This window comes from Oncorhynchus nerka, linkage group LG13 (assembly GCF_034236695.1).
Source record: "Oncorhynchus nerka isolate Pitt River linkage group LG13, Oner_Uvic_2.0, whole genome shotgun sequence".
Lineage (NCBI taxonomy): Eukaryota > Metazoa > Chordata > Actinopteri > Salmoniformes > Salmonidae > Oncorhynchus > Oncorhynchus nerka.
Window position 1 is genome coordinate 73,669,187 of NC_088408.1, and position 27,847 is coordinate 73,697,033.

The window sequence follows — 27,847 nt, forward strand, 5'->3', positions numbered from 1 at the left end:
ACCACTTATTTTTCTTAGCACAAAACTACCTCGAGATTTCCGTTAGTTTGTATAGGTTACCTTCAGATGAGTACTAGTGATACTTGTGGGGGTCATGGAGCAAAATGAAGAACATCATCTTGTTCGTGAGAGGCTTCGCTAGTGTTCAAAATAGTTTGTAGGCAAAACCGTTCAGACATTTTTGTTACAAGACCGATTTTTGGCTCGGCCACCTTCCACCGCAGATGCGGAAGACCGACATGGAGGGATGTGGAGGGTTGATTGAGATTATTTTTTAAACCTTTTATTTAACTAGGCAAGTCAGTTAATAAGAACAACTTCTTATTTTCAATGACCGCCTACACCAGCCAAACCTGGACGATGCTTGGCCAATTGTGCACCACCCTATGGGACTCCTAATCACGGTGATAAAGCCTGGATCCGAACCAGGGACTGTAGTGACGCCTCTTGCACTGAGATGCAGTGCCTTAGACCGCTGCAGCCCATGCAAAAAAAACTAAAGCTTAAACTGACGGATTTTCATGGGGATTTTTTTGTTAGTGACGCATGGATGCATCAATAGAGTATCAATCATGCTCCACAACAAGCTGCTTAAAGCTGCAATATCTCACTTTTTGATAAACCCGACCAAATTCACATAGAAATCTGAGTTATCAATCTGTCATTCGCATTGAAAGCAAGGATGAGAAGCAGTAGATCCATTCTGTGTGTACTATTTCTATGCCTCCTGTTAAGTTTCCTTTTTGTGTCTAACTTTCGGGTTTTGTACACTGGCTTCAAACAGCTGAAAATACATTTTTGGTTATAGAAAATGTATTCAGTGGTTTAGATGGCACAACTATTCTCTACACTCCGAATATTTCTTTGTCACAAAATTTGGCAAACTACTAGATTTTTAGCAACCAGAAAATGGCAGGGCGATTTCTGCATATTGCACCTTTTAACACTAATATAGAAATGTAAATTTGATTCAAGTTGTATGCATGTTTTAAGAGAAAAGTAAAATAAATCAGTCAAAACAACTTGAATTACCCACAATCCTCTAAACGGAGCCAAGTGGCAAGTTGTTGCAAGAACTTAAAATTATTAAATGGAGCTAAATATTACAATTTTGTAAATAAAATCACTCAATACCGTTTGGGAACATGAAATTAACAAATCATTGAAAGGACTTGCATTAATTTTTATTAAATATAAGTGGTTATTTTTTTGGTAAATTTAAATTCACCCCAGAATAGGTTTTTGGCAGTCAAAAATACAGGCCAATACAATACTGAAATGTCCTACATTTCTCACTTAAGTGGATTAAATCAATAAATGTCACACTTCGATTAACAGAATAAAATGCTTTAATATATATTTTTTTCAATGTACAAAAATATCTTTAATAAATGAGTGACAAAGTAATCATAACAAGATACCATTTTGGCAGAATATTCCTTTATAAACTTCTTAAATACCAAAACTGCCGATATAAATGCATACAGCCAAAGTACGACCCAAAAAGTGAAGTCTTTCTTCTTGAAATATTCAAATAAATAACAGTACATCTTTATCATAAAGTAAATACATTGGCTCAATCTAAGGACACATCTAAGATGCAATGCTGTTTCAGATAAGAACACCTGATATGATGACTGTATAAGATATAGTATCAAAGAAATGGATCTTCCATGTTACAGACCACAAACAGCCTGAAGTATAAATTGAATCAGATGGACACCTTCAATAATAGTCATTTCATGATGCACAACATGCCATTCTAAGTGAAGCGTTTTAAATAAGTGGTATTTTTGGTTACAGGGTGAGGTGACATGGCTGGGGTATCAGTGACAGCCACACTCCTCCACGATCATGTCCTCATGATGCCGTAACACCAGGTCTTCATCACCATAGTACAGCATGGACAGCGGGCTGAGGCGCGTAGGCACGCAGGAGGGACACCCCACACGATCCGGATGGAACAGTCTCAACAGGCTCTGAAAAATAAAATAAGCATATTTTACGGAAAGCTGCACTAAGCATAAATGCATAGGAACTTAAACGTTTCCATTTGGTTTAGGTATGTTTTTGTTTTCATATCTTACCTTCATGTATGCATGGTTGGTGGGACTGAAGGATTCATCCACCGGAGTAGGGCACTCGCCCTCGCAACGGAACGCGTTGTAGCGCTTTGGATACACAATCCACTCGTTCCAGCCGATCTGGTCGAAATCTACCCACATGTCCACCTTCCGACATAGTGGGCGTTGGACGGCTTCAGCCAGTGACCCAGTAGCATTCGCTGCAATTCCGCCAGCCATCCGCACTCTCTCCATTCGGTTTCTCTTGTGGCGTCGCCCTTGAGCTTCATCGCTGACTTGGTCCAAAATTGCGTATTTGGAGTGCTCCACAGTACGGATGAGAGTGGGTGCGCTCTCGCCATCCCGAGGCAGGTTGTGCTTGGAGAAGACAACCATCATAACCCGTTCGGCTGTCGGATGGTGAACCTTCCTTCGCCTGTGCGTAAAATGCTTAATGTAGGGCATGTCGATCTCTCCATCTACCCCACTCCCGTGATCTTCCTCCATCACATCTCCAACTCTTGCTTCTTGACTCTCCGTCACTGCGTCTCCCTGGTGCAACCAATATTTGAGCAGAGCTGTTACATTGAAAACGTTCAATGGAGACTTGTTGTCACTGGGCGATGCGCCAAAGCTGCCCAAGAGAAGGCGCTCGTCGCGGCACATTTCAGTGTCAGACTCGCAGTCCTGCTTTCGCGAGTGATAAATGTCCAATGTGACGCGCTTGGAGGCGGAGAAAGCTGGTAGTCTGACCCGAAGCTCTGACAGCTGGACATCGTCAGTCGCAGAGATGGAGGACATGTCGAAAGTGACGGTCCATTTCTCACCCACTTGATGGCAACCTGGAAGAAACTAACAAAGTCAGTAAACCAGCTGAATACAGTCAGTGTACCATCAACAAAACGTACGTATACGTCACCACAAACTAGCCAAACCACTCGGCCTAGCCTACTAGACAAACGTCAAAGCTTTGGAGGGAGTGGGAGGAGAGGGCAGCAGAGGGTGAGAGCAGGATGTGTATTGAACCGCCTTTTGTATAGCGGTCTGAGGGGCTAATACACACACCCGCTCACATAAAAAAGCCTTTAAAGTCGAATAAGCATTGTGACACTTCTGGGTTGTAAAGAGGGAAGATCTGATAAACGCAGATAACACACCCTGCAACCAAAGTGGCTGGCAGTGATGGAGAGGACATGTGTGAAGAGATCTAACCTGGCTCGGACGCTTGCTTGAACTACAAGTCAAAACACATTATCGTAAACTACAATACGCACGTCAAACTAAGTATTATTGGTCCAAAAAGTGACAAGTTAAAGACGTGTCAAACTGAATGGCCAGTTCAATAATGTGGTAAAATGTTTGAAACGCAAATTCAAAATGCCAAACCAACTAAACAAAATAAGAATAACCTGAAAGTGTTTCCAATAGAGCGTAACACGTTTTAATATGCCTAACACAAACTAAAACCAATACCCACCTTTTGCTATGAGACTGATGACGGAGTCAGAATGCCGCAGTAAGTGGCTGGCATCGGCTGCGCTGACGGTGTTGACAGCCGTGGACTGTGAGGAGTCTGCAGCCTTGAAGGAGCGGTACAGCTGCATCATGTAGAGAGGGTACCTGCTGGGATGGTACGAATTTAGATTTCCTAAACTGGACTCGGGTGCGCTCTTGTGATACCGGGAATGGTGCGACAGTTTCTCCGAACTGCCAAGCCTGAAAAAGCAGACGAGGAGCGCGCAAATGATGAGCCATGCCAAGCATTCCATTTTTGACAAGCGGTGTTTCCACTGTAGCGTTAAGTCACGTTGAAAAGTAAAGAGAAGATGGCATCAACTAGTCAGCCTCCTTCTAGCTTATCTTGGTTTGAAATGATGCTGTGAGCAGACAGAAGTCCAGACAGAAGAAAACAGGGCATTTATAGTGGACAGCTGCCCTTTGACTCCAGCCATCTTAACAACTCTCTGATTGATCCCCAGTGCACATCAGAGGGACGACAACAAGGCAGCATTTAGCCAAGGTCATTGTCTGTCGAAACTATCCAGACATTTACATTCATTAGGTCGTAGGACTATACTCCTAGTTGATGGATGATCCTAGCTGTTAGAACCCCTTTTGATTTCACACTTTAAAAAAACAGTAATATTAGTTCAAATATTTCAAACTATTTTCATTAGACAAGCCATGTGGAGATTAAGATTCCACTAATAGACACACATCGTTTTTATTAACCAGTTATGTATACCATTGCTTGTTCTTAAATAGTCATTACTATTGAATAGTTCATTAAAGTTCCCTGCATCATCCTGGCCGCCTTTTTTTTTAAACATTCAACAAAAGTCAATTGAAAATGTTAATGAAAAACTCGCATGACCAAAGATTCTTGACAGTAGTAAAACAATTATTTATCGGTTTTCTGCCTATCAATATTATGAAATCGAAACCTATTGACGTACTTACATTAGGTAGTAAAAGCCATGCAATTGATGCTTTCCAAAGTATCGGATCCATTGATCGTGGGAAAAATATTAACTGATTGGAATTTAATACATCTGCCTGAAAACGTATATCTTTTGAAATTGGCGGAGGCCTACATTAGTTTTAGTTGAATTATTAAATCCTCCAAGATTAGTTCTCGAAACCGATGTCCACGTTTCTAAAGCAATATTTTGCATGTTGTTGAATTGGTCAACTGTGAATCTGAACCAATTTATACTGCCTTACAATGAAGACATTGGTAAATAAAGCTTATACTTGATAATAACAATCTAAAAAAGGTATACAAAATCATTAAATAAACCACTACAACTTTAATTCAATTTATTAATTGACCTTTTATCAGATTTGGCTACAAAATATTTATTGATGTGGTATTCTGAATTACATGTCAAAGCAGCTCAAATAGGATGCAACTCTGACACCATAAATACAGGAATAAGTAAATAACTAAATACCCAAAGTAACATTGAAGTCGAAACCAATATAGAGGAGAAACAACATCTGTAACAGACTACTTGACCAGTGTAAGGGGACAAATCCTGTAAGCGCTTTAATCTTGTATACAGTAGCAGAGACAATGTGATGAAGAATGACTTTAATAGTTCTTAATGCTAAACATTTATGCACATGTGCTGTATGAGCCTTAAACCTGTACATTTCCACTGTCTGTTTGAAGGTATTTTTCCACTCTGCCTCCTGAGAGAGACCAGTGTCTCAGTCCAACCCGTTCTTCTCATATCTTTCAAGGGCACAGCTGTGTGGAGATATGAGGTGAACAGAGTCTGGTTTGAACAGAGGAGTAACGGAACTAACATTACTTGTTTGTGCGCTATGACCTGATACACATAGCCACAAGAAGAAAACAAGGTGATCTGCCGGGGAGGGGTGGAACCATTTTTAGGTCCACTCTAAGACCTTAACATTGACCAGCTCCATAATTGCAATAATTAATCGATATTAAAGTATGATTGTATGAAGAAAGTCTCTCCTGATTGGTTAGAATTCCAACAACACCAGACAATTTTGCATCAGATTGTGGCCTATTTATTTTTTTACAGTTCCCAGATAACAATCCAAAATCTGCTTCTTTATTTATGTTGAATATGGTCCAATATAGATCTGATTCTATATTCACAAACTGCATACTAAAATCTGTAATTAGCCAACAGAAACCCCACAATTGGAAGTTTGACATACCCCAAAATAAGTGAGGATATAGTGAAAGGATGTGGGGGATAAATCAGACAGAGAACAGTTGCAAGTTTACATTTGTAAATGCCATATACTGACTGAGGTCCAAATGGTTGCAGATATCTTGATCCCATGGAGTTCATAGCCGCACAACTGACTGTACCTCATAGTCCACTGAAGAAGTCCTTCACCTAAGTAGAGGGAAATAAGAGACCACCAAGAACCCAATATATCAAACAACCTCATACAACTCCAATAAATACTTCATATCAAACACACAAGACATCAGAAATATTCAAATGTGAAAACATCAAATGTTAATGACATATTGAGCACCTTACTACTAATTTTGAAGACAAACAGTAAGGTAAAAATTCAGGTCTTTGAAGCCAAGTTAAACGTTTTCCAACAGCAAGACTGTCATAAGTTCCCCCATGTGGTCAAACTGGGTTTTGTCTAGAAGGGATACAGCTTCTATCAATATTTTTTTTTATTTCACCTTAATTTAACCAGGTAGGCTAGTTGAGAACAAGTTCTCATTTACAACTGCAACCTGGCCAACAAAAAGCAAAGCAGTGCGACACAGAGTTACACATTGAATAAACAAACATACAGTCAATAACACAATAGAAAAAAAGTCTATATACAGTGTGTGCAAATGGTGTGAGGAGGTTGGCAATAAATAGGCCATAGTAGCGAAGTAATTACAATTTAGCAGATTAACACGAGTGATAAATGAGCAGATGATGTGGAAGTAGGGATAATGGTGTGCAAAAGAGCAGAAAAGTAAATAAAAACAATATGGGGATGAGGTAGATTGGGTGGGCTATTCACAGATGGACTATGTACAGCTGCAGCGATTGGTTAGCTGCTCAGATAGCTTATGTTTAAAGTTAGTGAGGGAAATATGAGTCTCCAGCTTCAGCCATTTTTGCAATTCATTCCAGTCACTGGCAACAGAGAACTGGAAGGAGAGGCGGCCAAAGGAGGTGTTGGCTTTGGGGATGACCAGTGAGATATACCTGCTGGAGTGCGTGCTACGGGTGGGCGTAATCGCGGCCAGTGAGCTGAGATAAGGCGGAGCTTTACCTAGCAAAGACTTAGATGACCTGGAGCCAGTGGGTCTGGCGACGAATATGTAGCGAGGGCCAGCCGACTAGAGCATACAGGTCGCAGTGGTGGGTGGTATAAGGGGCTTTGGTAACAAAACGGATGGTACTGTGATAAGACTGCATCCAGTTTGCTGAGTAGAGTATTGGAAGCTATTTTGTAGACGACATCATCACCCGCAGCAAGAGCGACATCATTGATATATACAGAGAAAAGAGTCGGCCCGAGAATTGAACCCTGTGGTCCCCCCATAGAGACTGCCAGAGGTCTGGACAACAGGCCCTCCGATTTGACACACTGAACTCTGTCTGCGAAGTAGTTGGTGAACCAGGCAAGGCAGTCATTTGAGAAATCAAGGCTATTCAGTCTGCCAATAAGAATAAGGTGATTGACAGAGTCGAAAGCCCAATATTGACTTTTCGTAGTAGGTTAAAGATAATTCTACTAACCTGCTGTAGAAGTTAACATAGCAGGTTAGGAGACTTGGTTTAAGGTGAGGAAATGGGTTAGGGTTCGCGAAAACGCACCAAAAATACATAATTTGACAAAAGCCGTATCCCATCTAGATATGACCGTCAAACTGTGGTACAACCTTCAGATCAAGAGGCATGTGTGTGTAGTTGTGCATGAATGTAGAAAAAAATATGAGTCACATACCTGTGTGATAAATTTGGCCCACACCTTAGGGTCCTCCTCAAACTCTAGACTGGCATCCAGCACCAATACAGGCACCCGGGTCAACTGCTCAAAGTGCAGCCTAAGGAGAGAGTGTCACTGCATGAAACACTGACCATTACAACACCCAAGAACCTTCAGAATTACACTGACCATTGCTGCAAATTCAACAACGGGAAATGTAATACCTCAAAAGATCTCATAAGTGTAAGATAACAATCAAGGGAAAGTCTCACATAATACAAACTGAGTGGAACAACAGGATATGTTAGTTTGTCTAAACATGTTGCGTACTCACTTAGTGCTCTTGTCTATGAGCCACCTCTCATGCTGGGTGTGTAGTTTCTCCAGGTAGTCTAGCTGCACTCCTTTCTCCTCCACCCGCCCCCGTTGTCCCAGACGCTCCATACACTTCTGACAGGAACACAAACACAATCTACTACAAAACATCAACTGTAACCTCCCAAAACCTTCGGCGGAGTTGTACTCACATGTGTACAGATACTCATATTTAATTATATTTAGGAAATGTTGTATGGCTTGTGAGTCACCCTTGATAAAAGCAACTTATACTAGAGTGAATGTAAGGCTGTACCTGTGGGGGGGCTCGGAGGTAAATGATGCCCTCCAGTTCCACCTGACGGCCAAACTGTTCCACCAGGAAGGAATGCCAGTCCTGGTAGACAGCCCACTCAGTAGAGTTGATGCAGCCCAGCTCAAACATGTTCAGGGCAAATACATACCTGAAGAAATTAAGTGTGTATGGGGAGGCAATGGAGACGGGCAGCATGGGCACAAACTATCAAGCAGCAGCATCAATTGCCCTCTCCCCATCCTCTTACCTATCACTGTACACAGAGCGCTCAAAGACCTGCACAGGGACGCCCTCTGCTCTGAACAGGTGTGCTGGTGGTGGCTGCAGCTGGGTGCGCATGCGGCTCATGCAGGAGTTGGTCTGAAAGGTGTAGGACCAGCGTTGAGGGTCCTGGTACATCATATCCAACAGGTTACTGACCTTCTGCTGATGAGATGGGCCAGAACAAAGTGACCAAGCAATTAGATAAAACATACAATAAACAAGGATTTTCCCCAGCCCGTCTCTCTTATTGATTGTGTAGCTAACAACATTTAATTTAAGGAGACTGAATGTAAACTATCTTTAATAATATGGCATATGAATACGTGACCATTCATGACCCACATTCATAAGCTGTCAACATTGGTGATTAACTTACTTGTGAAGACCCACTCTCGATGCTCTGCCATTTCCCCACGGGCTCAGGAACCACTTCCCAGTCTTGGCCAGCAAACTGCAGGAGTTGCGCGAATGTCGACTTTCCTACCGCTGAAGATGGCATAGAACAAGAACAACATCACCAACCCAGACAAGTCAATACTCTTCTTCGATGGGGTTTAATGGTGCATTACCGCCACCAGCTGGACGGGATATTGAATAAGACAAAAAAAAACTTTGCGGGAAAGAGGGAAAACAACATCATACAAAATAAAACACATCAACTAAGAAAACCCATCCCACTTCTTCAGTCACAGTCCACTCCAAAATACAACCCTACACAGGCTCAGTGGCCTGTGATGGCAGTACATTCACCGACAGGAATTCTTGCACGGCCTCGGCTGCGGATCACGAAGACCCAAACAACGCTCAGTGGCATTCACAATGATTCCCGTTTTCTTAGACTTCTCCTCCGCTTATGCTGTACAGTTTATGACCATTGCAATAAATAATACCAAGTCCACCTTTTTAACATGTAGCATTTCATAATCCCTCAGTTGATGAGGACCCTTTACTGGTTGTGGTGGCTCTACTATCAATTGTTTCTTCCCTGCCACTTGTTCTTCTCACCGCCTCTAGATAGGAGACACACTGGACAGTCCTTACCCTTGCCACCTCATTCGCCTTCACCCTAACAGGACACTCCAGGAATTCAGGGGCATGTTCACCTTTACAGTTGCAGCATTTCACTTCATCTGGCACAGATACTCTTCCCTTCTGCACACATGACCAAATATTTGACATGTATGACACTGAAGGGGCGTGTGCACAAAAGCTCTTACAGGGTATCTCATGAATCCTAACTTTATATGAGAAGGGAGAGACTTCATCAAAGAACAGTAGCATGGATGAAGTGAATTCATTTTTCCATCCACCATACAGGTCAGTCGACGTGAACCAACCACTCCATCGATGTCTTCAGTAATATCCTCTGCCTTTTTCTGCGCCACCCCAGAAATAACTCCCTTGATATGCGCCTGGCTACGAAAATCCATACAGGAAATATTCCACTCCTATATCTTTTTGAGTCTTAAAGCACGCCTCTTCTGCTCGGCAGACAAAAAAAAAAATCTAAATACGACCACTTCCTGTGACTCTCACCGAATCCACACTTTCCTCCAACACACATTACAGATTTTCCTTGAGACGTTAAACGGATTTCCCAAGTAGCATTGATCCAAATCCCTCACTCTGACAACAACAAAAAGTAGTTTCCTATTTTACACCACAGCGTTACTTCTTTTGTTTCCCCTTTTCTTCGCCACTCATTCTCACTTTCTGTACTATTAGCTCCACCGGACTCACTAAACAGTTTCAAACAAAACCCCAGTTTCCGCCATCTTCTCCACGATCAACTTCCTCAAGTCAATATTTACTCTTGTCACCTCAAATTTACTCCAACTGCCTGAAAATCATGCTCACTCTTACCAATGTTGCCTTCAATAGAGACCCTCTTAACTCGGTTAATGTCGTCCATTGGCCCGGTGCTTGAATGACAGTGTGGTGAGCGCAACAGGCAGAGGTTGGTCGCCCTTCTCGCAATTGTTGAGTAGAGAAGCACTGGATTTTCGTCTCGGCGGGTTCCCAAAACATGCCGCTTAACCGATCCGGTATATCGCAACGAGACTGTGAGGTTTTTACAATGGGAACTCAGATTCAACACCAGGAACCGGTAGAATGAGTACATGACATTAGTGAACAGATGGCTAGCTATCGCTAGGTCAAACAAACTGTTTGGGGCTACAGTAACGTTAGCTAGCTGTCACAAGAAATCAATGCCAAGTTCGGACATTAAATAGCATACACAAGAGGCATGATTTGAACATCATTACATTAAAATATAGTTTACAGCGCCGTCATACAAGTTTAATTAATGCTCTTCTAAAGGCTGCGTTTTATTTATTGTTGGCTTCTCAGACGTCTCAATTTGTCACACGCTTGCTAAAGCCGGATGTTTTGGACAGCAGCCCTGCATTTCCGGTTGTCGAGTTAAACATAATTTTAGCTGGTGCATAGCTACTGCCACCTGCTGTTGATTCTGGGTGTGAAATGTAAGGGTGAGGAGGTGATTTGAGTTTTATTTCATTCTCACCTTCACAAAATGATTTACTAATACTGTAGGATAGGCTCAGCCTACTTTTTTTTGGTACACTGTCCACCCCAACCCTTAAGACAATAGAGCTAAAATGTCTGGATATTTTGCTATCATATTTCTGTAACAACTAGCAAAATAAAGCAGACAAATTCATCCAAAGGTTTATTATCATGTTGTTTCTTCAAATGCAAAAACGTTCAAACCACACATTTAACAGATAATATAATTGCCTTGTTCTACCTCTCTATAAAATGTGAATTCACAGAATGTGTGTAGTAAAATAATCCATGGAGGTAGAAGTAAAAATGTATCGAGTCGATTGTCTCTGCTAAAATTAACAGTGAATTTTCACTCCCCAGGGGACTGAATCAAGTCCATAAAAGATGTTGCAAACCTTTAAGGATCCTAAAATCTCAGATTTTTTACTCCTAAAATCTCATACAGTACATGACAGTATAAAGCACATTTTTGAGCTAGATTGCTTTCCCATCAGATAATTTGACATGACACATTTGTCAATCACTGTGCTTCACACATTTTGATTCTCAGTATCTGGTGTTTTTGATGGTGATCTGTTGAGCCGTCTCAATCTTGAAATCTTTGATACCTAATAGAGAAACAAATCATTGATTTTTAGTCACAATAGTGAGGAAATCAATGTTTAGATCAAAGCAGTTAAGACATTAATTGTATTGTTGAGTAATAACTAGTAAACGACATGAGAAAGTTATCTTTTGCATGTGCATTTGTTTGTGTGTTGATTATGCCACATAACCCTCTGTGTTCTTACCCTGGCTGAGAGTGTTGCCGTCTGAGGAGAGGTGCCAGTATCTGCGGTCGGTCTGTCTAGCCAGTTCCCCATTCACCACACTCAGGAAAGGTCCCCAAAGGCTGGTCTCCTTCTCAAACCTGCAGTGTAGGCAGAAGATGGAGCAAGGAGGACAATTCATAATGTTCTACTTATGATAGGACACTTTAAGCTATTCACAACACTGGGAAGTTATATAAAGTTTTTTTTTTTTTATACAAGACAAATTAGCTCACCAAAAAGTATACATTTGGAACTTGATTAATGTCTCAACCAAAAAAACAGAAGCGCCCCATTAACTCACGTGAAGTCAATGTTGGTCTTTTGAAGGAGTTCAAGGGCATCAACCAACGAGGTGCCCGTTGGCACATCCACAGAATAGACAGCAGATGCCCCATGCGATTTGACCACCTCCACCTTCAGGGCTACGTTGGTATGACTCTGTAACACAGTCACTGGCTCCCTGGCCTCCAGGACCAGGCTGTCTGCAGAGGAAAACCACAAAAAAGCAGAGTGAGGAGGCTCACACCTCAAAAACAGATTGACCACTATTTGGTTAGGTGATAATGCAGCACTTGCCATCCTCATTGCGGCACTCCTTGCCCTTGATTTGCAGATAGGATTTCTGCTGGAGAGCAGGCAGAGTTTGGGACATGGCCATGGGGTTGTGATAGGTTCCCTTCCTCACATCTGACCTCATGGCCTCCATGGAGCTAGCACACTCCTGCACCTGGCTGCCCATCGCCAGCAGGGCCTGGGACACCATGTTATTGGCATGCGAAATGCTTGTATTGCACCAATCAGTCATTTACTTAAATGCTGCACATGTTAATATAGGCCTCGAGAGGGGAAGTGGCCCAGTCCTTACCTGCACTGCCAGGCCTGTGCTGAACTCATTGCCCATGTGACCATCAGCCCGCTGGGAGTCCAGTAGCTTCAGCTTGATGAGGTCCAGGGCTTTGTCCAGAGCCGCATCCTGCACCTGGGTGTCAGACTCCTTCAGGCACTGCAGGGCCATCCCAGCCATGGCAAACGTGTCTAAAAAAGGACAGAGGGGATTAAGCAAGGCTATAGCGTCATCTCCATGAAATCACCTATATAGAATCTAATTGGGAGGGAGCCAGTGTGAGTGAATACATTTTTAAACAGCTTAACTATAGAAAAATAGATTCAGAGTAGGGAGAGGCTAATGAATTTCCTAGGTCAGACTTACCAATGCTATCGGAGGCTTCATGTTTGATATGTCCATGCCCTACAGCTCTGATGAGCTTGTTGCTGACGTGAGAGTTGACTCTAACTCCACTCACACACAGTGCCAGCACGCCCAGAGAATACTGGTAGTAGTTAGTCAGAGGACGCTGGCTGACTGCAGCAGAGAAAGACAGACATAGCAGACAAAATCATTAACAGCAACTGAGAACAAACAAAGAATGGCAGACATTATTATAGAGCATTAACAAAGATGGTAGAGATAGATGGAGGAATGAAGAGGCTTACAGGCGATGTGGTCTTTCTCCAGTTCCATCTGTCTCTTGAGATGAGTCAGCAGGGTCTCGCTCCTCTGATTGACAGTGAAGGTCAGGGTGTTGAGGTCGTAGCAGGAGGCCTTCAGGGCCAGAGTGTACAGGGCCAGGAGACCCACCACTGGCTGGCTGTTGGCCAGAGAGCTGAAAGGAGAGGATACAGGGTAAGGCGGAGAGACGGAAGGTTTTTGAAGGGTAAAGACTATTCAATATAATCTTAAATCAAACTATTTGTCACATGCTCCAAATACAAGTGTAGACCTTACTGTGAAATGCTCACTTACAAGCCCTTAACCAACAGTGCAGTTCAAGAAGAGTAAAAAAAAACATTTACCAAATAAACTAAAGTACAAAATAATACAATGTAAAACAATAAAATAACGAGGCTATATACAGGGGGTACTGATACCGAGTCAATGTGCAGGGGTACAGATTAGTCGAGGTAATTTGTACATGTAGGTAGGGGTGAAGTGCCTATGCATAGATAATAAACAGCGAGTAGCAGCAGTGTCAATGTAAATAGTCCAGTGGCCATTTGAAAGTATCAATTGTAACTGAAAACAAGAAATTGAATACAACCACACTGCAGGTCATTTTTAAGACATGGAATACATAAAATGATGTTTGCACTTATTAAGAAGGGCTTTATAAACATGCTATTTTACCTCTCAATGTCAGTGTGTAAATCGGTTTTAAGTGCATTCAGGTGATCACTCTCCATGCCAAGGTTGTGGTGAGTGGACAGGCGCAGGGCCAGGTGCACACTGGGATTGGGGGACGTTCCTTCATCCTCCAGAGAACGCAGCAGATTCTTATTGAGTGAGAGGAGCAGCTCACCAGGCTCTGATCCTACAGGATCTGGACACACAATACAGATTGAAAACTGAAGAAACAAGAAAATGATGCAGTATGGAAGTAAAATCACTTCACGTTTAGCATAACCACAAGTTCAATAACTTGCCTAAGGATAACTTCCAATGTTACCAAGAGATATGAGATATGACTAATAAACCCACAGTAAGACGACAAAAGACCAATTGTGTGCTCACTGAGATCATATAAAGTGTCATCGAGGTCAAAGCATTGCACAACCAGTTTGTTTCCTGTGCTGTATCAGCAATCATGCACACACAATGGAGAAGCAAAGACCTTAGCAACTTAATAACCAAAAGGAATTTCCACAAGGCAGCCAATGTGTCCTAAGAATGCCTTCTCCAACGGTCACCTTGATGCAATTGACACGTGACAAGTACAACCGGCTCAGAGAGAATCTCAATTGCACACTCCTCGCCTCCTTCTCAAAACCCACTGTCCCTCTTCTCTGATCTCCTCCACTGGGTTTTGAGAAGGAGGCAAGAGGACACAAGGAGTATGCAATTGAGATTATGCCCAGTGCCAGTGGGGTTTTGCAGGCACTGACATAGACATATGTACTGATGAGAACACTTTAGCGACATGAAATACATTCTGTGCATCAAATGACAGAACATCAACAGAGCAGAGGTGACAGGACACATGTGAGATTATTTGCATCACAGAAGATTTGTTCAACAAGAGGGGTTGTGGATTATCTATTCAAACTCATCCAATAATCCATTGCAAAATCATTGACAGTACTGCCAGTGGATGAATTGGTACGTGGTCCACCTCTATACTTTCCAACTGGCTCTTCGAATAACTTGTTTTGAGTAAATACATTTGTGAGGAAACGCAGGCCTAGACAGAGGCATGCACATGTTTACCAATCAGGTGTTATTGTGTTTCAGGGATAAATTATAGTTACCACAGGGATTGCTTGCAACCAGTGCCAGCAGTCCACTAAGAATGTATAGGGTATACATTCTGACCAACCTATAGAGGAAAAAAACATAGCTGGTCTCAATAGATTTAAGTTCAGTAGCCAACTATGAAGTGAAAATAACATGCAGTGTCCATCCATACCTTATTGTTTGTTGGCACAGATGATCTATCCCAAACATTACATTTCAAACATTACTAATCTTCTTGTAATGGTCAAGATATACGTCACTTACCTGTAGAGCGAACTTGTCGTTATGAAAGCGTTTAGGTACAGATTTCGGTACAAACTGATTTTATGTTGACATCGCTCTTATGGTCGAGTCACATGACCTGTGATTTGATAAACTACAACATATTTTCCTTTACAACTACAAGTCCCAGAAGCGAGTGCTCACTTATTTTCTAGAACGTCAACGAGTGTTTTTTTTGCGTGCCTCGATTCTTCATGAACATTTGCGAATCGTGCTTGGCTCACTGTTGTTAGCGCCTAACTGCATTCATTCAACCCAGAATTGATTCTCAGAAAAGCGGAACACGTGACAGAGAAAATAAGGAGGTAACGTTATATAAACACAGTGAAAGTGATACAGGTATGTTTGCTAGTTAGATACGTTCAAAAGTTCCAACTGCAACAGGTTCAAGTTAAATAAAGGTAGCCCTTTATAATCAGCAAAATATTAGTTTGTTTGCCTCCCTCTTCTGCAATAGATTCGTCTCGGCTATCTATGGCTAGCAAGCTAGCTAACTGAGCTAGCAAGGGCCAACATGACCTGCCTGTTGTTGTGAACCCTCTTTAGAATGCGTTTCGTTCTGCCAAATAAAGTTAGCTAGATAGCTACTAGTTAGCTAGCCAGCTGACTTAAGTAGCTAGCTAGTGTTAGCAAGCTTGCCAGCTAGCTACAGTTTCAGGGCCTCCTAACTGTATATAAAAAAGGCAGCTAGCCTAGCCAAGAGTGACAACAATTTACATGATTCTGCGTTAGCACCTAACATTAGCCACAATACCCTAGTGAGTTAGTATTTGTTATGATGGATTGGTGACCAAAACAGTTATGCCTGCTGTACCAAAAATTCCACCCGTGAAATGGTTCATTTTTTAAAATCATATCTTTGTATTTTAGATTAGTCTTCGAAAACTCAATTTATCCTCCTCCCTGTGTTTTCCATTTGCACATCTACCATCCAGAGTTCTGTTCAAACCTTCCACCTCACCTAAACCTGAGGCATCATGCATCATCCTAGCCCCATGAGCAGTGAGCTGGGCTTGTTTCCTGCCATGTACTCATTCCCTGGCCTTATCAACGTCACTGAAATCGGGATCAATATTGGCCCTGCAAATACCTGTCAACACCTGCCGGGAGTGTTGCCCCCAAACACGTGAGTAGAGGAGTCTAGTGATGAGAGCACTGCACTACACACACATATGTAAGCATGTGCTTTACAGGAGATTTGCCAGAACCAGACTTGCTAACACATTACATTTCACTTCCATTTCTTTATCTCTTATTGCTATTCCTTCAGGAGTTGGGAGAGACGATGCCTGAGAAAGCACAGGAGGAGAGCAGATGACGAGTAAGTTCAGAATGGAAAAGAAATCAATAATATTAACATTTAGTGTTTATTCTGAAGTGCATTTTAGTTTCAAATGTTAAATGATTTGCTTCAATACAATGTTTGTTCTCCAGAGGATGCAGTGCCAAAAAGAGGAGGCTGATGGAAGAGGCAGGATGCGATCCTTTGGATTACCTCAGCCCCAAAGTGTTTCATAACTGGCCACCAGGCAACAGCAGCCCCCCTCTACCTGAATTATCTAGCCAAGCACTCCCCCAGCCCTGTCTGGGGACTCAGGACCTGGGGCTGCCCTTATCCGGGTCTTCTTCCACTCTGGCCTGTCCAGAAGCAGAAGGCTCCTGCATGGAGGTGGAAGCAGCACAGAGGAGACTGCAGGAGATTGAGGAGAGGTGAGTCATGAGACCATATGGGGGCAACCGTATGGGGGCAATGTGAGAGTCCAGACTACTGGCCATAACTCATCATAATTATAATGTGCTTTATTACTGTATATGATTTGTATCAGCTTTACCACCATTTATTTTGTCTGCACAGTGCATTACACACTCTGTATAAACACTGTCACACAGTGAAGTTAGTCTGTTTCTGTCAGGATCACCCTGGAGGATGATGACGACGATGAGGACCTGGATGTGGAGCCAGCACCCAGGAGGCCCATGCTGGTGATGTCTGACAGTCTGAGGGAGGGGCTTCAGCGTGGCATCAGTGACATCCTCCCCCACACTGTGGCCCAGTCTGTGTACGTACCGTTTCCTTCTTATACTCCACCTTAGAGGAACCTTTAATTGAAGTACCTACCCATCTGTCATTGTAGCCAGTAGTGAATAATCGTTCTAACTTTGGGAGGTGTCCACTATTTATTTCTCTCTGTCAGTCTCGTCGACTCACCTGTTCCTCGTCTGTTACTGTAGGAGCCACTCCTGTATGGAGCTGGTAGTATGGCGCCCCCCAGAGGTTGCGCTGGCCCGGCGGCTGAAGGACTCCCTACAGAGGCAGAGGAAGCAGCAGATTACCAGCAGGCAACCCCCGAGCCCTAGTGCCTCTCTGAGTTCCCTCACCCCCACAAACACCCCAGGGGAGACATACTCCCCTATGTATTGCAGCCCAGGGGCAGGTGCCCACAGCGCTGGAGAGGAGGACATGGAGCTGTAGGGCCTGGGAGAACCAGCATCAGTTGTGCCGAGAACAGCTACAGCTCTCAGCCATGGTTCACTTTGTTGACCTTCGAGAAGCCATGGAGAGGCAGAGAAGACCGCGTAGACAGATCCAAAAGCTTCATAGTGATATGCGTTCACATGCTATCAAGGTTATCAGAAGCTCCTAGTTCCCAGTGGAAATTTTACTTGAACGACTCTCCATGTTGGAATTACAAGTGGGAAACTGAGAAAATGTTGTTACTCGAGATGTGATGTTTCAAAACTGACCGTTTACCTTTTCAAACAATCAATTTGACAAATACAACCTTATCAATATTGATAATCTAGCTAGTTTGACCCTATTGTCAATGTTAAGCAAATTTGCTAGCTAAAATCTTAGTGGTTGAAGAATTGTTAAGACTTCAAAAGCATTTGAACACAATCATGTCGGACTTCCCAGTTTCCCATTTCTCACGAGCGTGTGAAGCCACCATATTCAACGTCCACTTTGGTTCAAGACCAGACTGTTGGGCAGCATGGCATGTGTATGCCACTTGGCCAAAAGAGGGATAGCAACCCCTTTCTTTGCGTTACAATCAGATAATGCTGGATTTTAGTCCTTACTATGATCCAGGAAAATATGCAATGGGACAAATTGTAACAAGTACCACAAAGCCACAGTCATTTACAAAAGACACCTTTTAAAGCTGTAATATGTAACCTTTTGGGCGACCTGCCGAAATGTGTGTTATAGATCTGCCATTCTCATTGAAAGCAAGTCTAAAGGCGTCCTCATGCTTCCCAGCCAAAACAGTTAGGAACAGTTTGTGCATATATTATGACATTTTGAAATGTTTTTGTTTGTTTTGGACTTCGGTAACGGTTGTTTCAGGCAAACTTTTTTTTCTTGAGGCAAGCCGAAGTCTGTAGCCAAATTCTACGCCCCTTCGTCAGTGGTTGGTCAACCGTAAGGATTCTTTAATAGTTTTTGTTGTGATTCAACAAGAGACGACTTGTTTTGCACCAAATATCTTAGTTAGATGTAGAATTGCGTGACTAAGATCTCCTTGGGAAAAACGTCAATTAATGACAGATTTCTTGAGTTATCTTAGAGTAATTCTGACTACTTTGAGGAAGTCTATACAGGCTACGGTGTCTCAAAATAGACAAATGGTACTATTGCCGCTTTTTACCTGTTTTTCAAGCAAAGGTCTTAAGGGAGTATGCGAGCACACTTGTTCAGCTGGCCTAGCCGAGTTTGGTTAGGCACCAGCTGAACTGAAGCATGCTGATGCCTTAAGAAGTGTTAGATCTGTTCTATGTGCACTATTTCTATGCTTCCCGTTCTTGAGATTCGTTTTTGTGTCTTTTACTTTCGGTTTTGCACACAGTTGAAAATACAATATTTTTGGTTATGGAAAATATATTTAACAGCGGTTTAGATGGTACAATGATTCTATACTTTACTTGCTTGTTTTGTCACATAAACTGAAATTAGGCGAACTAATAGAATTTTCGCAACCAGGAAATGGAAGGATTTCTGCATAGTGCACCTTTAATGGAATGTCTCAGTTGAAACTTTTAAGACCAGTGCCAGCACACTCTGTTGTAATCCTAATGTAACAACTTGGCTAAGTGGTCTGCTTAGCCAACTTGGAGAAGTCTCTGTTTTGTTGTAGTTACATTAAATGCAAGCAAATAAGACCTGTGATCAGCAAATGCTTTGTTTTACAGAGGACAAGGGTGTAAGACATTCAAACGGAAGTAGAGACATTGAGCTCAGATTGTCACTATGAACGTTTTATACTCAGCGTTTAGCTTGGGGTTATGTTTTTAATAAGTTACTTTTCAAAGCTGGTTTGGTCCTTTTTTTCGCATTCAAGAAAAAGTTTTCTGGAAGCATGTCAGCTGTCTTGAAACTGTTGTAATGCGTTGTAAGCTACAATATACCAGTTTGCTTTGGAGGGAAGATGGCTATGATGCTCTACCTACAATAATGTGAAAAATAATGCAATTCACCGTCATTGTACATTTTGATTGTATCCTTAATATGCACTTTAGACATTAGCCAATGTCTACATTGGGCATGATGATTACAATAGCTCTCTTGCAACATAGCAATCAACTGTTACAAGATGACTTGTAGCTTCAAAGGATCCTTCTGATTGCAGCCTGGTCACGTGATCCTACCTCCTATAGAGACATCTCCTGAATATGCAGACATGTCAGTCGATCAAACATTCACTCACTCCCCAGCCTTTAGACGAGCAGTTAAACTTAACTGCTTTAAAGCCAGAGGAACGTGAATTTAATAACCCATTTTGTTATTGTGACCTTTAGGCCATTTACCCCATCATTTAGGATGTCATCCATTTTATGAGCGTGGTTACACGTGGTCTGCGGTTGTGAGGCTGGTTGGACGTGCTGCCAAATTCTCTAAAACGATGTTGGAGGCAGCTTATGGTAGAGAAATGAATCAATCCTCTGGCAACAGCGCTGCTGGACATTCCTGCAGTCAGCATGTCAATTGCACTCTCCCTCAACTTGAGACATCTGTGGCATTGTATTGTGTGACAAAACAGCACATTTTAGAGTGGCTGTTTATTGTCCCCAGAACAAGGTGCACCTGTGTAGTGATCATGCTTTTTATCAGCTTCTTGATATGCCACACTTATCAGGTGGATGGAATATCTTGGCAAAGGAGAAATGTTCACAAAGAGGGATGTAAACAAATTTGTGCACAACATTTGAGAGAAATAAGCTTTCTGTGCATATGGAAAATTTCTGGCATCTTTTATTTCAGCTCATGAAACACGGGACCAACACTTTACATGTTGCGTTTATATTATTATTCAGTATGGTTGCCCTAGACTCTATGGTGACCAGATGTCACAATTCTACCTAGGGCAGTACTTACATCTGTCCCGTATTTCAGACTTCTCAATAATTTGATGAGAATTGACATTGATATTGATTGCGTTCCAAGCCGTCTATTTTTGGAGGGGTGTGGACATGAAGCTAGGATTAAGTTTAGGTTTAGGGCTATTTCTAGGGTTAGGGTTGAGCTAGGGTTAGGGTCATTGATTAATTTGGTTAAAGTTATTATTTTGAGTAAATATATAATTGTAATCCAATTTAAAATAATACATTTACCCAATTTAAAAATTATACTTCCATCCAAAAATAAAACATTTCAATCCAACTCAAAGAAATGCATTTACCCAACAAAACAATTACAATTCCATTCAAATCAAATTATTTAAATCAGTTTACCCACCACAAAATAATCCAAATCCAAATTCCATTTTTTCAACAGATTGTGCTAACCCTTACCCTAACTTTAAGGGCACATCCTGTTAATCCTAACCAGTGAACTACTTCAGCACTAAAAAAGCTCATTTGTAGCTTCGTGCTAAGGCTCCCCCTGGTCCTATATGGTGATGTTAACCCCAGTAATGCATCTCATCTCCCCTTCCAATTTCTTCAGCTTCCTCTGCTTCTACTCTTGTGCCTTAGGTGCCTTTCTGCACCACAAACATAACTGGATGTAATAGATTGTCTGTAAGAAATATCTTCTCCTGACACAGCATAACTAATGTGCAACTTTGATGGCTAAAGTATATAACTTTTTATTTGACCTTTATTTAACCAGGTAGGCTATTTGAGAACAGCGACCTGGCCAAGATAAAGCAAAGCAGTTCGACACATACAACAACAGAGTTACACATGGAATAAACAAACATACAATCAATAATACAGTAGAAAAATCTATATACAGCATGTGCAAATGAGGTAGGATAAGAGAAGTAAGGCAATAAATAGGCCATGGTGGCGAAGTAATTACAATATAGCAATTAAACACTGAAATGGTAGAATGTGCAGAAGATGAATGTGCAAGTAGAGATACTGGGGTGCAAAGGAGCAAGATAAATAAATAAATACAGTATGGGGATGAGGTAGATTGGATTGGCTAGTTTACAGATGAGCTATGTATAGGTGCTGTGAGCTGCTCTGACAGCTGGTGTTTAAAGCTAGTGAGGAAAGTAAGAGTCTCCAGCTTTAGTGATTTTTGCAGTTTGTTCCAGTCATTGGCAGCAGAGAACTGGAAGGAGAGGCGGCCAAAGGAAGAATTGGCTTTGGGGGTGACCAGTGAGATATACCTGCTGGAGCGCGCGCTACAGGTGGGTGCTGCTATGGTGACCAGTGAGCTGAGATAAGGCAAGGCTTTACCTAGCAAAGACTTATAGATGACCTGGAGCCAGTGGGTTTGGCAACGAGTATGAAGCGAGGGCCAGCCAACGAGAGCGTACAGGTCGCAGTGGTGGGTAGTATATGGGTCTTTGGTGACTAAATGGATGGCACTGTGATAGACTGCATCCAATTTGTTGAGTAGTGTTGGAGGCTATTTTGTAAATGACATCTCCGAAGTCGAGGATCGGTAGGATGGTCAGTTTTACAAGGGTATGTTTGGCAGCATGAGTGAAGGATGCTTTGTTGCGAAATAGGAAGCCGATTCTAGATTTAATTTTGGATTGGAGATGTTTAATATGAGTCTGGAAGGAGAGTTTGCAGTCTAACCAGACACCTAGGTATTTGTAGTTGTCCACATATTCTAAGTCAGAACCGTCCAGAGTAGTGATGCTGGACGGGCAGGCAGGTGCGGGCAGCGATCGGTTGAAGAGCATGCATTTAGTTTGACTTGCATTTAAGAGCAGTTGGAGGCCACGGAAGGAGAGTTGTATGGCATTGCTCATCTGGAGGTTAGTTAACACAGTGTCCAAAGAAGGGCCAGAGGTATACAGAATGGTATGATAACATTGTAGAAACTACTGAACTGAGCTGCTCTACAGTGAGTTGAGATGTTTTCTAAGGAGAATGCCCTCACACTAGTCATCCCAATTTCTGTTAAACCTTACTAATGCTTGTGTACTAAAATAATTCTTTAGGTCTAGGGATTGGGCTTGAGATAGTTTCTTTAACAAACTCATATAAAGATAGAAAAGTGTGTGCACATTAATAAGAGGACTGTTCTAACTAAGAAGAGAGAATATGACAGAAACTGACTGGTACTTCTTAAGTTAACTGGAGACAGAGTAAAGGTTATATTCTGCACACCAGTAACAGAGCTATTGTTCTGTTTGGAACCTGTTTCTGGGCGAAAGATACATGTTTTGTGTGTGACCAGTACGGCCATATATAATCTGTGCCGACAGTCTAAAGCACTTGCTCAACTTGAACTGTTGAGCTACTGTTAGAGAAAGTATGTCTGGAGTGACTTCCTGTCATTCTGGTGCTTATTGTCCTCACTCAGTTGCGACAGACTGAGGCAACCTTTTCACCCAGTTGTCTCCCCCACACACACATACATAGGGTCACGTGTTTTGCAGATGCTTGCATGGGGTAGCTTGACTATATAAATGATCCTGTGCTCTGTGTACAGGGAGGCTCTCACTCCATCTCACCTGTGGGGGTGGGGCAACCAGCCTCATTATGGTAATACGTTTTCAATAAAAGTAATACCTTGATTGATTATTGATTTTGCCTCTCCTCATTATTAGTTAAAGGTAGAATTTCCACCACACGAGTTAATGAGTTTGAGTCAAGGCTTAGTCTCTAGACATGCTGTCTCAGTGGTAAAGTCCGTTCCCACCCCTTTAACAACTTTGCTTTGCATCTACGGAGTGGAAAAAGTGAAAATGCTGAACACAACAGAACACTTCCCAAAGTCTGTTAATGATATAACCAAAGCCTGCACACCTTCGTCAGAAACATGGGCCAAAAGTAAAGTGACTACTTCAATAGTCCTTTAAAAGTCCCCTCTGTGTACATAATGTGGGATTTGATGGTACAAACCTCTCCAGTTTGGCTGTCAGCTCCTCCTCAAACTTGCATGCCAAGCAAGCCGTGGTCTGTTCTTTCTACTGTCCCATGCTCCTCTGCACCAGGCACAGTTCCTGGTCTTTGGCTTGCAGCTGCCTGCGCAGGGAAGCAGCCACACCACCTACCTAGTCTCCACCCTCCCGCACCTAGGCCCGCTGCAGACTACGCAGCTCCTCAATTTGCTCCTGTAGCAGCAACATATGACGTGTGTGTGTGTGTGTGTGTGTGCGTGTGTGTCTGTCACAAAGATAGTCAGATCTATACCTGAATGAGTCTTTCCTTCAGTGAGTCCAAGGCCTGCTCTTTCTTTATCCCCATTGGTTCTCTCTAAATACGTAACTTCCGCTCCTAAAGCACACAAATGTGATTCTTAACAGTGTGTGTAACGCAACAAGAATGTAAGCATGTTTGTATGGGCTGTATATCGGTGTGTTTTTGTGTGTATTTAAGTGAGTGTGTCTTCCTGAACACACCTTGTCCCGGCTCAGCTGCTGAGTGCTGCGTCTCTGTGAGTCCAGCTCCTGCTGTGGTCGAATGATTGTCTGCAGAAACTGCTCTTTGAGGGCCTACAGGGTTTGGAATGCCTGGGCCACCATAGGACTGCAGCACAGCACCAATATAGAGCACAACAACAAAATATTAGAATACACAGTACTATATACAAATTCATATGCTGATCAAGAATAGTGTGCTTCTATATGAATATGAGAATGTGTGAAAGAGTACCTGTGTGGGAGCTGAAGGGAGCGGTGTTCCAGCAGGTGCTGCAGATCCTGACACTACCCCCAGCTCCTGGGCCCAGTGTCGTTCTGCTGCTCTAGCTTGGCTGTGGCCTGCTTGTGGATGTGGCCTGCTTGTGGCTGTGCTCCCCCTTGGCCTTGAGATAGAAGTCTCTTGGCCCCAGCTTTGATGCAACTGTACTGACCTCGCCTTATGCATGATAGCAGGGTGGTCAGGCCGTGGCTTGGGTGGTTAATGTCCTTGACAATCTTTTTGGCCTTCCTGTGACATCGGGTGCTATAGGTGTCCTGGAGGGCAGGTAGTTTGTCCCCGGTGATGCGTTGACCGTATCATCCTCTGGAGAGCCCCGAGGTTGCAGTGCAGTTGCCATACCAGGCAGGGTGCTCTCAATTGTGCATCTGTAAAAGTGTGTGAGGGTTTTAGGTGCCAAGCCAAATTTCTTCAGCCTCCTGAGGATTTTCATCACACTGTCGGTGTGGGTGGACCATTTCAGATTGTCAGTGATGTGTACACAGAGGAACTTGAAGCTTTCCACCTGCTCCACTGCGATCCCATCAATGTGGAGAGGGCTGTGCTCTCTCTGCTGTTTTCTGAAGTCCACAATCAGCCCTTTTGTTTTGTCGACGTTGAGTGAGAGGTTATTTTCCTGGCACCACTCACCCAGGGCCCTCACCTCCTCCCTATAGGCTGTCTTGTCATTGTTGGTAATCAGGCCTACTACTGATGAGTCGTCTGTAAACTTGATGATTGAGTTGGAGGCGTGCATGGCCATGCATTCATGGGTGAACAGGGAGTACTGGAGGGAGCTGAGCATGCACCCTTGTGAGGCCCCTGTGTTGAGGATCAGCGGAGTGGAGGTGTTGTTTCCTACCTTTACCACCTGGGGGCGGACCGTCAGGAGGTCCAGAACCCAGTTGCACAGGGTGGGGTTTAGACCCAGGGCCCCAAGCATAATGATGAGCTAGGAGGGTACTATAGTGTTGAATGCTGAGCTATAGTCAATGAACATCATTCTTACATAGGTCCAGATGGGATAGGACAGTGTGCAGTGCGATGGCAATTGCATCGTCTGGATCTATTGGGGCGGTAAGCAAATTGAAGTGGGTCTAGGGTGTCAGGTTAGGTGGAGGTGATATGATCCTTAACTATCCTCTTAAAGCACTTCATGATGACAAAAGTGAGTGCTACGGTCATTTAGTTCCGTTACCTTTGCTTTCTTGGGTACAAGAACAATGGTGAACAACTTGAAGCAAGTGTGGACAGCAGACTGGGATAGGGAGAGATTGAATATGTCCATAAACACTTCAACCAGCTCTGCGCATGCTTTGAGGATGCGGCTAGGGATGTCGTCTGGGCCAGCAGCCTTGCAAGGGTTAACATGATTAAATGTCTTATTCACGACGGCAACAGAGAACAAGAGCCCACAGTCCTTGGTAGCGGGCTGCGTCGGTGGCATGGTGTTATCCTCAAAGCGGGCGAAGAAGGTGTTTAGCTTGTCCGGAAGCAAGACGTCGGTGTCTGCAACGTGTCTGGTTTTCCCGTTGTAATCCGTGATTGTCTGTAGACCCTGCCTCATACATCTCGTGTCTGAGCAGGTGAATTACGATTCCACTTTGTCTCTGTACTGACATTTTGCCTGTTTGATTGCCTTACGGAGGGAATAACTACACTGTATTCAGCCATATTCCCAGTCACCTTGCCACTGTTAAATGTGGTGGTTCGTGCTTTCAGTTTTGCCTGAATGTTGACATCTATCCACTGTTTCTGGTTTGGGTAGGTTTTTATAGTCACAGTGGGTACAACATCTTCTATACACTTCCTGATGAACTCAGTCACCGTATCTGTGTATTCGTCAATGTTATTTTCAGAGGCTACCCAGAATATATACCAGTCCATGTGACCAAAACAATCTTGAAGCATGGATTCCGATTGGTCAGACCAGTATTGAATAAACCTTAGCATGGGTACTTCCTGTGAGTGTCTTCCTATAGGAAGAGAGGAGCAAAATGGAGTCTGTCAATAGTCAGTGTCAAAACTCCAGGCACTCCTGGCGGAGACAGGAAGAGGCTGCAGTTACCGTTAGTGATGAATCCATTATTTAGCTTAAAGAATATAAATAGCATAGATTGTATGAGCTAAATGAGTAGAGTACCTGCCAGGTATCTGGTGGTGGTTCTAGAAGCGTGGAACTGGAACAGGCCTCAGTGAGAACCCCTATACCAACATTGCTGTTGCTGGAAGGACCAGGGACTGACACTGGAACCAGTAGGAAAAGGCAGAAGCATCAGTGGCATCATGGAGGAACAAAATAAGTGAGAGCTCTTACAGTATAACAGTAACTTCTATGACTACTGTCCCCTTTACCCTCAGATGACTATCCAAAACTCTGACACTAGACCCACTGCAGGAGGATTTCAGCCCTCTCACCTGTGGCTGGCTGGTAAAACACAAAGGACTGTGAGCATGATTATATTGACAGCTGTGTATCACCCCCTGGTGGAGTCACTAGATACCGAAGTGCCTGCTGTCCTTTCAGCCTCTTCCTGTCTATAGGGCTGTCCCAGGCTGTTATTCCTGTCTCTGGCCAGTCTTTGTATAGTCCTGTCTGGCAGCCCCACCACCACCATCTCAGTGCAAAGTCCTCGGTGCAGACACTGTCTAAAGGGGGCACAGCTCTACTGCTAACCCTCCTCCTCCACAGGCATCAACCCCCAACAGCCTCTCCAGCGACACTGCTCCCTACACCCTCCTCTTCATCTTTCATCACTTCCACTGTCCTTTGCTCCTCTTCCTCCCGATCGGCGGGTTCCACCTGGCCTCCTGAGTTCTTCTCTGAGGCGAGAGGAGAGGTGAGAGACAGACTAAACCAAGGTCCAGGTCAGAGGAGGGGAGATGCTTGGCCAGGTGGGTACAGTCAGGCAGGAGGGTAAAGGAGTCTCTGTAAACGACAGTGAGTTCTAATATCCAGTGGTCCTTTTTCTGAGGGTTCTCTCCTTAATGGTAACACTGTGGAGTTGGTTGCTCAGTTCTGGCACATTATTCTTGAACAATCCATAATCCTCACACTCTAAAAGGGATCACGTTATAATGTATGTAAGGACTGGATTAAGACAAGTTGAAGAGGACAATGTGTGTAGCATTTCTCACCTGAAGAAAGGTCCTTGGTCTCAGAGCGTACCAAGTCAAGACAAGAGATGGGTGTGTCGTAAGTACCACTCAAGATGTGTCGTGTTAAAATACAAATCAAATGCATTTTATAAAGTGCTTTTTACATCAGCAGTAGTCATAAAGTGTTTTTCAGATACCCAGCTTGAAACCCCAAAGAGCAAGCAATGCAGATGTTGAAGCACAGTGGCTAGGAGAAACTCCCTTGAAAGGCAGGTAAGGATGAAACCTAGAGGAACCAGGCTCTGGGGGGTGGCCAGTTCTCTTCTGGCTGTGCCGGGTGGAGAGTATAACA

General features: G+C 43.2%; 4 protein-coding genes across 9 annotated transcripts; 1 reads left to right on the forward strand and 3 right to left on the reverse strand.

Annotated features, from left to right (window-relative positions):
- Window positions 1–1,331: 1,331 nt before the first annotated feature.
- Window positions 1,332–4,815, reverse strand: LOC115140098 (nodal homolog). Its single transcript, XM_029678191.2, has 3 exons — window positions 3,541–4,815; window positions 2,088–2,905; window positions 1,332–1,979 (listed from the first exon to the last, which is right to left on the reverse strand). Exons 1-3 carry the CDS (start codon window positions 3,830–3,832, stop codon window positions 1,827–1,829), a joined length of 1,263 nt encoding a protein of 420 aa, XP_029534051.2. The 5' UTR covers window positions 3,833–4,815; the 3' UTR covers window positions 1,332–1,826.
- Window positions 4,816–4,868: 53 nt separating this feature from the next.
- dguok (deoxyguanosine kinase) lies at window positions 4,869–10,806 on the reverse strand. Of its 3 annotated transcripts, none has more exons than XM_029678194.2 (7): window positions 10,261–10,806; window positions 8,774–8,883; window positions 8,381–8,559; window positions 8,134–8,281; window positions 7,837–7,949; window positions 7,521–7,620; window positions 4,869–5,944 (listed from the first exon to the last, which is right to left on the reverse strand). In XM_029678194.2, exons 1-7 carry the CDS (start codon window positions 10,517–10,519, stop codon window positions 5,918–5,920), a joined length of 936 nt encoding a protein of 311 aa, XP_029534054.1. In that variant the 5' UTR covers window positions 10,520–10,806; the 3' UTR covers window positions 4,869–5,917. The 3 variants fall into 3 exon arrangements, with proteins under 3 accessions (XP_029534054.1, XP_029534053.1, XP_029534052.1); XM_029678193.2 differs by having other exon boundaries at window positions 7,837–7,952; window positions 8,381–8,556; window positions 10,261–10,805; XM_029678192.2 differs by having other exon boundaries at window positions 7,837–7,952; window positions 10,261–10,805.
- A 270-nt stretch (window positions 10,807–11,076) lies between these two features.
- Window positions 11,077–15,398, reverse strand: LOC115140097 (transcobalamin-2-like). 2 transcript variants are annotated; one of them, XM_029678190.2, is made up of 10 exons: window positions 15,292–15,398; window positions 15,042–15,109; window positions 13,924–14,116; window positions 13,233–13,402; window positions 12,949–13,101; window positions 12,604–12,773; window positions 12,315–12,489; window positions 12,040–12,220; window positions 11,718–11,836; window positions 11,077–11,534 (listed from the first exon to the last, which is right to left on the reverse strand). In XM_029678190.2, the coding sequence occupies exons 2-10, from the start codon at window positions 15,097–15,099 to the stop codon at window positions 11,473–11,475; spliced, it is 1,281 nt and encodes a 426-aa protein (XP_029534050.1). In that variant the 5' UTR covers window positions 15,100–15,109; window positions 15,292–15,398; the 3' UTR covers window positions 11,077–11,472. The 2 variants fall into 2 exon arrangements, with proteins under 2 accessions (XP_029534050.1, XP_064882741.1); XM_065026669.1 differs by having other exon boundaries at window positions 12,040–12,216; window positions 12,311–12,489.
- Window positions 15,399–15,487: 89 nt separating this feature from the next.
- Window positions 15,488–19,470, forward strand: LOC115140100 (coiled-coil domain-containing protein 117-like). Of its 3 annotated transcripts, none has more exons than XM_029678198.2 (6): window positions 15,488–15,710; window positions 16,245–16,435; window positions 16,580–16,630; window positions 16,744–17,019; window positions 17,223–17,369; window positions 17,542–19,470. In XM_029678198.2, the coding sequence occupies exons 2-6, from the start codon at window positions 16,287–16,289 to the stop codon at window positions 17,780–17,782; spliced, it is 864 nt and encodes a 287-aa protein (XP_029534058.1). In that variant the 5' UTR covers window positions 15,488–15,710; window positions 16,245–16,286; the 3' UTR covers window positions 17,783–19,470. The 3 variants fall into 3 exon arrangements, with proteins under 3 accessions (XP_029534058.1, XP_029534055.1, XP_029534056.1); XM_029678195.2 differs by having other exon boundaries at window positions 15,488–15,648; XM_029678196.2 differs by having other exon boundaries at window positions 15,488–15,614.
- Window positions 19,471–27,847: the final 8,377 nt, after the last annotated feature.